This window comes from Oncorhynchus mykiss, chromosome 13 (genome assembly GCF_057628025.1).
Source record: "Oncorhynchus mykiss isolate SJ-2025 chromosome 13, ASM5762802v1, whole genome shotgun sequence".
Lineage (NCBI taxonomy): Eukaryota > Metazoa > Chordata > Actinopteri > Salmoniformes > Salmonidae > Oncorhynchus > Oncorhynchus mykiss.
Window position 1 is genome coordinate 6882523 of NC_143034.1, and position 9839 is coordinate 6892361.

A 9839-nucleotide genomic window follows, 5' to 3' on the forward strand; every position below is an offset into this window, starting at 1 on the left:
ATAATCCAGTAAAGGAATGGGAAATATAGAAGTATAAAACATGGATGAGCAGAAACACAGCAGCTAAGATGCAATATATAGTGAAGAATAGATGGTGAAGGATACAGTATTTACAGTTGAAGCTAAAGATTACATACACTTAGGTTGGAGTCATTATAACTCATTTTCAACCACTCCACAAATGTCTTGTTAACAAACAATAGTTTTGGCAAGTCGGTTAGGACATCTGTGTTAATGACACAAGTCATTTTTCCAACAATTGTTTACAGACAGATTATTACACAATCCCAGTGGGTCAGAAGTTTACATACACTAAATTGACTGTGACTTTAAACAGCCTTGGAAAATTCCAGAAGATTATGTCTATAGCTTCTGATAGGCTAATTGACATCATTTGAGTTAATTGGAAGAGCACCTGTGAATGTATTTCAAGACCTACCTTGAAACTCAGTGCCTCTTTACATGATATCATGGGAAAATAAATACAAATCTGCCAAGATCTCAGGAAAAAATGGTAGACCTCCACAAGTCTGGTTCATCCTTGGGAGCGATTTCCAAACGCCTGAAGGCGTCCTCTGGTCTGATGAAACAAAAATAGAACTGTTTGGCCATAATGACCATCGTTATGATCGGAGGAAAAAGGGGGATGCTTGCAAGCCGAAGAACACCATCCCAACCGTGAAGCACACAGGTGGCAGCATCATGTTGTGGGGGTGCTTCGCTGGAGGAAGGACTGGGGCACTTCACAAAATAGATGGCATCATGGGTGAAAATTATGTTAATATATTGAAGCAATATCTCAGGACATCAGTCAGGAAGTTAAAGCTTGGTCACAAATGGGTCTTCCAAATGTACAATGACGCCAAGCATACTTCCAAAGTTGTGGCAAAATGGCTTAAGGACAACAAAGTCAAGGTATTGGAGTGGGCATCACAACGCCCTGGCCTTAATGCTGTAGAAAACAGATCATTTTACCCTTTTAAAAATAGTTATATGGGGGAGGTCCGGGGGATGTCTGTCTTTGAAAGGGTCATTGTAATATTTAAGATGTCCCCTTTACTGATGACCTAAACCTACAAGTCAAGGGGTCTGATTACTTTCCAAAGAAACTGTAAGTGATTGAGGAGAGAGCATCATTGCTATATTCTAATTAAAATCATTGACCCATAAGCGACCACATGACCAAAGCAATGCGTGACCCATGCAGAATTAAAACTATATTCATCTTAATGAGAAATATAATCTAATAAACAAATGTTTGCATAACCAAAGACATGAAAACAGGTGGGAACATTGTATTTAGCTAGGATTTCATAAGGCCAGGAATGTCATTGAGAATAACAATAGACAATAGTTAATGTTGCTAGTTTAGGGATGAAGATAACATTGAACCTTCACTAAGGATGTTTTTTAAATTTGACGTGGAAACAATGTTTATTCAACCAGTGGGAGGCTTGTAAAAGCCCACAGGAAAGTGGAATGAGGAACTCTTCATTGAGACAATCATGAAACAGCAATCTGTGGGTGAGTTGTAGTGGATATTATAATATAAGGATCTGCTGGAGTCCAAGTCAAACCAAGATTCTTTATTTCTGAGCTCAGAGAGAACAACAGAGTTTGGTATTTGGTATTTTACTAGGATCCCCATTAGCTGTTGCAAAAGCAGCAGCTACCCCTCCTGCGGTCAACACAAAACATGACACATAATTGTCACGTCTCTCGTCGGAAAGCATGGACCAAAGCGCAGAGTGGTAAGTGTTCATGATTTTTATTTAATCAAACAACATTCGAACAAATTAATTATACAGAAAACAACTACCCAAAAAACACAGGTGGAAAAAGGCTGCCTAAGTATGATTCCCAATTAGAGACAACGATAGACAGCTGCCTCCGATTGGGAACCACACTTGGCCAAAAACAAAGAAATAGAAAACATAGAAATAAAGAAACTGGAATTCCCACCCGAGTCACACCCTGGCCTAACCAAAATAGAGAATAAAAGCTTCTCTATGGCCAGGGCGTGACAGCCGCTCTGTTCTGGGCCAGCTGCAGCTTTACTCTGTCTTTCCTTGCAGCACTGGACCACACGACTGGACAATAATCAAGATTAGACTAAACTAGAGCCTGCAGAACTTGCTTTGTTGAGAGTAGTGTCAAAAAAGCAGAGCATCTCTTTATTATGGCTAGACCTCTCCCCATCTTTACAACCATTGAATCTATATGTTTTGACCATGACAGTTTACAATCTAAGGTAATGCCAAGTAATTTAGTCTCCTCAACTTGTTCAACAGCCACACAATTCATTACCAGACTCAGCTGAGGTCTAGAACTTGAGGAATGATTTGTACTAAATACAATGCTCTTAGTTTTAGAGATGTTCAGGACCAGTTTATTACTGGCCACGCATTCCAAAACAGACTGCAACTCTTTGTTAAGGGTTTCAGTGACTTCATTAGCTGTGGTTGCTGGTGCTTATATAGTTGAATCATCAGCATACATGGACACACATGCTTTGTTTAATGCCAGTGGCAGGCCATTGGTAAAAATAGAAAAGAGTAGAGGGCCTAGAGAGCTGCCCTGTGGTACATCACACTTCATATGTTTGACATTAGAGAAGCTTCCATTAAAACCCCTCTGAGTTCTATTAGATAGATAGCTCTGAATCCACATTATGGCAGAGGTTGAAAAGCCATAGCACAAACATTCTTAAACAACAGGTTATGGTCAATAATATCAAAGGCTGCACTGACATCTAACAATAGAGCTCCCACAATCTTCTCGTTATCAATTTCTCTCAACCAATCATCAGTCATTTGTGTCAGTGCAGTACATGTTGAGTGCCCTTCTCTATAAGCATGCTGAAAGTCTGTTGTTCATTTGTTTAAAGAAATATAGCATTGTATTTAAACTAAACTTGCTCTGCTTTCATTTCATGATGTTTTTTTTACCCCATCATTCTTTATATCATTGATTTGGCTTCATAATAAAGTTGATTATTTTTGTTGAGTTTGGTCACATCATTTCTCAATTTGCAGTATGTAAGCCAGCCAGACTTATTAGCCGCTCCTTTAGCCCCAACTCTTTCAAACATACAGTTTTTAAATTCCTCATCAATCCATGGAGCCTTAACAGTTCTAACAGTCAGTTTCTTAACAGGTACATGTTAATCAATAATTGGAAGAAGCAATTTCATCTGGTAAAAACAGGTCAACACATTATCAGTCAACAATATAAGACAATGGGAGCACTGTGTATGTTCTCTGATGAGTTGTGAGTCAATGAGATGTGAAATATCAATATACATGCTAAGAGAAGTAATTTCTCTCTCCTGTGTAGATTCTCTAATGATGTTTAAGTGATTGTTATGAGTAATATGTTTTCCCAAAATCTAATCTTCTGTAAAGCTTTCTCCTCTGTGTCATGCTCTTTCAGGCTTCCTAAATGGGCAAAAGCTTTGCATCCTGGGAGGAGTGGTAATGCATCTCCCCTGTGTGTATTATCTTGTGTTGTTTCAGGGTCCCTAACTGGTTAAAACACTTGCCACACTGGGAGCAGGCTTCTCCCCTGTGTGTATTCTCTCGTGCTGTTTCACAGCCCCTAACTGGTTAAAACACTTGCCACAGTGGGAGCAGTGGTAAGGCTTCTCTCCTGTATGTATTCTTTCGTGTTTTTTAAGATCCCCTGCCCCGTTGAAACACTTGCCACACTGGGAGCAGTGGTAAGGCTTCTCCCCTGTGTGTATTCTCTCGTGCTGTTTCAGATACCTTGCCGAGACGAAAAACTTTCCACACTGGGAGCATTGGTAAGGCTTCTCCCCTGTGTGTATTCTCTCGTGCTGTTTCAGATTCCATGCCCAGGTGAAACACTTTCCACACTGGGAGCAGTGGTAAGGCTTCTCCCCTGTGTGCATTCTCTCATGTCTTTTCAGATTCCCCAAATCATTAAAACCCTTTCCACACTGGGAGCAGTGGTAAGGCTTCTCCCCTGTGTGTATGCTCACGTGTCGTTTCAGCTTCCCCAAATCTTTACAACCCTTTCCACACTGGGAGCAGTGGTAAGGCTTCTGCCCTTTGTGTATTCTCTCATGTCGTTTCAGATTCCCCAAATCATTAAAACCCTTTCCACACTGGGAGCAGTGGTAAGGCTTCTCCCCTGTGTGTATTCTCTCGTGTCGTTTCAGCTTCCCCAAATCGTTAACACCCTTTCCACACTGGGAACAGTGGTAAGGCTTCTCCCCTGTGTGTATTCTCTCATGTCGTTTAAGCTCACTTAACTTGTTCCAACCCTTTCCACAGTGGGAACACTGGTGTCTTCTTGCTGGTTTGGAAGTCCATGGCTTTGGTTCCTCTGAGTCTGGTTTTTCTCCTGCCAAAGAAAGTGTTTTTTAAAATAGAGACCCGAATGAAACCTCCACATGATAAAACAGCCTTGCTACGAGGGTAAATCCTAATCAGATCCCTCAATAACCTAAGGCCAGTTTTAACAATCTTAAGTGTGATTTTAAAACAAATGTTGTAGAGTTTCCTGGTAATTACTGACAATGTTTACACTACTTATTTATTCATTCTGTTTTCGTCAGAACACAAAAAACTAAACAGTTCTAGGACACTCAAGACACAAGACGTCACTGGATTCCAATCGAGCAGGTAGTTCTAAATATATAACTTTAATAGCTGTATGATACAGAATGCAACCTACAGTCGTGGCCAAAAGTTTTGAGAATGAAAAATATTAATTTGCACAAAGTTTGCTGCTTCAGTGTCTTAAGATATTTTTGTCAGATGTTACTATGGAATGCTGAAGTGTAATTACAAGCATTTCAAGTGTCAAAAGCTTTTATTTACAATGACATGATGTTGATGAGGTATCAATATTTAGTAACTACAATAAACAAATGATAAAACGCAACATGTGAAGTGTTGGATGTTTAATGAGCTGAGAAAAAAAAGATTGCAGAATTGTTTACACCCCTGTTAGTTAACATTTATTCTCTGCCAAGATAATCCATCAACCTGACAGGTGTGGCATGTCAAGCTGATTAAACAGCATGATCATTACACAGGTGCACCTTGTGCTGGGGAGAATAAAAGGCCACACTAAAATGTGCAGTTTTGTCACACAACACAATGCCACAGGTGTCTCAAGTTGAGGGAGCATGCAATTGGCATGCTGACTGCAGGAATATCCACTAGAGCGGTTACCAGATAATTGAATGTTCAATTCTCTACCAGAAGCCACCTCACAACTTCATTTTAGAGAATTTGGCAGTACATCAAACTGGCCTCACAACTACAGACCACATATAACGACGCCAGCCCAGGATCTCCACAGCATCTGAGACCAGCCACCCGAGTAGTATTTATATTTGTAATGAAACCCTTTTGTGGGGAAAAACGAATTCTGATTGGCTGGGCCTGGCTCCGCAATGGGCGGGCTTATGCCCTCAAGGGCCCACCAATGGCTGCACCCCTCAGTCATGTAAAGTCCATAGATTAGGGCCTAATTTATTTATTTACAATGACTGACTTATATGAGCTGTAAATCGTTGAAATTGCTGTTTATATTTTGGTTCAGTATACATACAGACACAGTGCATTCGTTAAGTATTCAGACCCCTTCACCTTTTCCATATTTTGTTACATTTCAGCATTATTCTAAAATTGATTAAATTGTTTTTCCCCCTCGCCAATCTAAACTCAGCAAACAAAGAAATGTCCTCTCACTGTCAACTGCGTTTACTTTCAGCAAACTTAGCATGTGTAAATATTTGTTGGAACATAAGATTCAACAACCTACATAAACTGAACAAGTTCCACAGACATGTGACTAACTGAAATGGAATAACGTGTCCCTGAACAAAGGGGGGGGGGGGGGGGGGGGGGGTCAAAATCAAAAGTAACAGTCAGTATCTGGGACGGCAGGGTAGCCTAGTGGCTAGAGAGTTGTACTAGTAACCGAAAGGTTGCAAGTTCATATCCCCGAGCTCACAAGGTACAAATCTGTTGTTCTGCCCCTGAACAGGCAGTTAACCCACTGGCCGTCATTGAAAATAAGAATTTGTTCTTAACTGACTTGCCTAGTTAAATAAAGGTAAAATAAAAATAAATAAAAAAATCTGGTGTGGCCACCAGCTGCATTAAGTACTGCAGTGCATCTCCTCCTCATGGACTGCACCAGATTTGGCAGAACTTGCAGTGAGATGCTACCTTCCGGTCTTGCAGGAAATCACACACAGAACGAGTAGTATGGCTGGTGGCATTGTCATGAGCCTGCAGGAAGGGTACCCTGTAACGCACAGCGTTGAGAGTGCCTGCAATGACAACAACCTCTGTGACACCACCCCAGACCATGACTGCCCCTCCAAATCGATCCCGCTCCAGAGTACAGGCCTCCGTGTAATGCTCATTTCTTTGACGATAAACACGAATCCGACCATCACCCCTGGAGGCAAAACCGTGACTTTTTGTGACGGTGGGTTTGTGCCCAGAGGCGATGTTGTTGCCAGTGATGTCTGGTGAGGACCTGCCTTACAACAGGCCTGCAAGCCCTCAGTCCAGCCTCTCTCAGCCTATTGAGGACAGTCTGAGCACTGATGGAGGGATAGTGCGTTCCTGGTGTAACTTGGGCAGTTGTTGTTGCCATCCTGTACCTGTTCCGCAGGTGTGATGGTCGGATGTCCCGATCCTGTGCAGGTGTTGTTACACGTGGTCTGCCACTGCGAGGACGATAAGCTGTCCGTCCTGTCTCACTGTAGCGCTGTCTTAGGCGTCTCACAGTACAGACATTGCAATTTATTTCCCTGGCCACATCTGCAGTCCTCATGCCTCCTTGCAGCATGCCTAAGGCACATTCACACGGTTGAGCAGGGACCCTGGGCATCTTTCTTTTGGTGTTTCCAGATTCAATAGAAAGGCCTCTTTAGTGTCCTAAGTTTTCATAACTGGGGGTGTAAAGCCATACATTTTTTTTCAGCAGCAGACTATGATCGATAATGTCAAAAGCCGCACTGAAGTCTAACAAAACAGCCCAAACAATATTTGTATCATCATCAATTTCTCTCAGCCATCATCAGTCATTTTTAAGTGCTGTGTTTATTGAATGCCCTTCCCTATAAGCCTGATCACAGCTTTCCCCAGTATTAGTTAATTAATTAACAGTGTCTAGAGTTTAGTTTGCCTGTTCAACAGTCTTGTAAAGATAGGGGGGTTGACTGGGACAGGCAATGTAACGTCCATAATGTTTTAAGGATAAGTTTTTGTAAAACAAGCACCTTACATTGGATCATCTTGAAATTTTCTCTCTAAAGCTAACTTTCATCAAGGTTTTATATGGTCTATTGGTTTCTCTCTTTTCATTGGCAGAATCCTTTTTCAGTGTTATGATATTCATAACATCCATATCCACCAGTCTATCTTCCTGTCAACTAACAGAACTCTGCTGGTTGTCCTGGTAACAGATACCAGTGGGCAGATCTATTGTATTTCTTCAAACTAAACTACAGCACTTACTTTGATGAGTCAAATCTGATCCTTTCATCTCTTCTCCTCCTCTCACAGTTCCACTCAGCCCTGTTGTTTTCCTGCAGTCCACCAGCAGCACAGACAACCTCTTCATACCCAGCAGTAAGGTGCTACCCAGAGAGGCACGACACAGGGTGGAAGGGCTAGCGTTGTCCTAGTAACCATAAAGAGGGTACACAGATGCAGATCATTATGGATGCTGATGTCACTGTTGTCATAAAGTGTTTTACAGAAACCCAGCCCAAGCCGATAAAGCAAGCTGTATGCTAGACCAGACCAAGCTGTACCATCTGGTGTTCTGATCTGGAGAGTCTCTTCTCTGCCTCGTCAGCATCAGGATGTTGTTGAGGCTCCGCAGAGGATCCACCATAGTCATGTCTCTCTCCTGTGTGAATGAGAACATCAAACAGATGGTAAACTTATGATCTTCTATTGCAATCACAGAGTCTTACAAGAGGCATGAATATGTCTAAAAAAAGAGCCTAAAATGGCCACTTTCATCTTGATTTCCTAAAAAAATATTTGTGATGCAAATGTAAAAGGGTTGTTCCACAAAATGGGTGCCTTTTTTATATTTTAAGTAGAACATACGCAGCAATATTGAATTTTAAGACTGTTATACTAGATGAGGGGAACTTTAATGTCAACCACGTGGAGAATTCAATACATCTAATTGAAAAGTCCCAAAAGTATATGAACCAATGGCAGATCGACCATTTAACAATTCCTACAGTAAGAATGCCCATTAAAAACCCCACATTAGTTCAACAACTGCATAGTTTGTGTCCCTGTTTTTAAGACAGTACTCACTGGTGTCAATCGGATCTTCTGTCTCCTCCTTTTTCACTCTCAAAACGTCTTCCTCCTTCACGTTTATTAAGATAGCATCCTCTTCCTCTCTAAAAGGTTCTTTCTCTTCTTTCACTATAACAGCCTCCTCTTCCTCCTTTTTCATTCTGAAAGATTCTTTCTCCGTACAGCAGACCTCTTCATTAGCAAGGGAGGAGTAGTTCAGTGAGCTCATGGTCAGGGATGTTAGCTAGCTAGCATTAGCGACTAGCCTAGTGCTAACCTCAGTATCAATCTTTAACAAGTTTGCAAATTGAACAAGCACATTAGGTTAAAGTTAACCAGTAGATACGTCAACCGAAATTTGTTTAAAACACTGAGATTAGTTAATGTACAATAACATGGTCTAAAGAATCAATCTTTTAGTTTTATGTTGTCTAGCAAGCTACCGAGGTGGTTGAAAGAGTTGGCGCCTTGTTGTTCCTGAAGAAGCGTCCCGTCCAGTCCATTATACGTCATCAAGAAGCATCACCTGAAAGACGCACATCGCCATCTACTGGCTGGAGTGGGTAACGCAGTTTGGAAACAATAGGTACTACACTTTTTGTGATGGAAAGAACGTCATAATAATTTAACAATAAGCAGATATATTTTCTCTTATGTCTTACAAATAATACTTTCCTGTACACAGACGTAGAAGCTTAAAATGAATATGTGGATGATGAATAAATACTTCTACGAATAGGTAGTGTTTTAAAACACATTTGAATTAATACTCTGTTCATTTTTCACATTCGTTTTTATTAGATGTGACCATACTTTTCCCTTAAAGCCACGCTCTATACGATACAAATCATACTGTAAACAATAGACCAAATGCATCACATGCAACAGAATCGTCTGAATGAATTCACCCCTGATGATGCGTAAACACAGTTCACTTTCACAACTGCCACGTTGTATTTCCTCTCACATCAATTCGCTCACCTTTTCCCTTCGCTTGTGGACGTCAATGCACAACACATCAGCTGTAGGTGACCAGGAGTTAAAACCTTTCCAAACCAAACCATTTCATATCTGCTACACACAGCCTACATCGTTGTCACCATATTAGCTAAAGTCAACACAGCTAATATAAGTAACTTGTTAGTAAACCTGCTACAATCATGACAGAGCTCCTCTGTGGAGATGCTACATGTTTCATCGTTAGATGCTACAGTCCTTCAACAATGGATGTCATATGAATCTTTACCACTTGGATCTGTAATAGGAGTAGTATTTTTCCTCGACTTACCTGTGTCCCCGCACATTGACTCCGGTTCCAGTACCTCCTGTATATAGCCTCCACACTGACTCTGTTCCGGTACCTCCTGTATATACCCTCCACATTGACTATTTTCCGGTACCTCCTGTATATACCCTCCACATTGACTCTGTTCCGGTACCTCCTGTATATAGCCTCCACATTGACTCTGTACTGGTACCTCCTGTATTTAGCCTCCACATTGACTCTGTACCGGTAATACCTGT

The 9839-nt window shown here is 41.2% G+C and overlaps 1 protein-coding gene across 1 annotated transcript; it reads right to left on the bottom strand.

Moving 5' to 3' along the window:
* Nucleotides 1-1571: 1571 nt before the first annotated feature.
* Nucleotides 1572-8807, bottom strand: LOC110515529 (uncharacterized). Its single transcript, XM_090194926.1, has 4 exons — nt 8331-8807; nt 7808-7905; nt 7509-7674; nt 1572-4365 (listed from the first exon to the last, which is right to left on the bottom strand). The coding sequence occupies exons 1-4, from the start codon at nt 8542-8544 to the stop codon at nt 3521-3523; spliced, it is 1323 nt and encodes a 440-aa protein (XP_090051052.1). The 5' UTR covers nt 8545-8807; the 3' UTR covers nt 1572-3520.
* Between the last annotated feature and the right edge of the window lie 1032 nt (nt 8808-9839).

What these genes read in the sequence shown, in the direction of transcription:
- LOC110515529 (XM_090194926.1), bottom strand. Translation starts at nt 8,544, where the DNA reads ATGAGCTCACTGAACTACTCCTCCCTTGCTAATGAAGAGGTCTGCTGT. An exon ending in AGAAGATCCGATTGACACCA is followed by an intron (nt 7,906 to 8,330) that starts GTGAGTACTGTC and finishes TCATTCACACAG; the next exon opens with GAGAGAGACATGACTATGGT. An exon ending in ATCAGATTTGACTCATCAAA is followed by an intron (nt 4,366 to 7,508) that starts GTAAGTGCTGTA and finishes TTTCTTTGGCAG; the next exon opens with GAGAAAAACCAGACTCAGAG.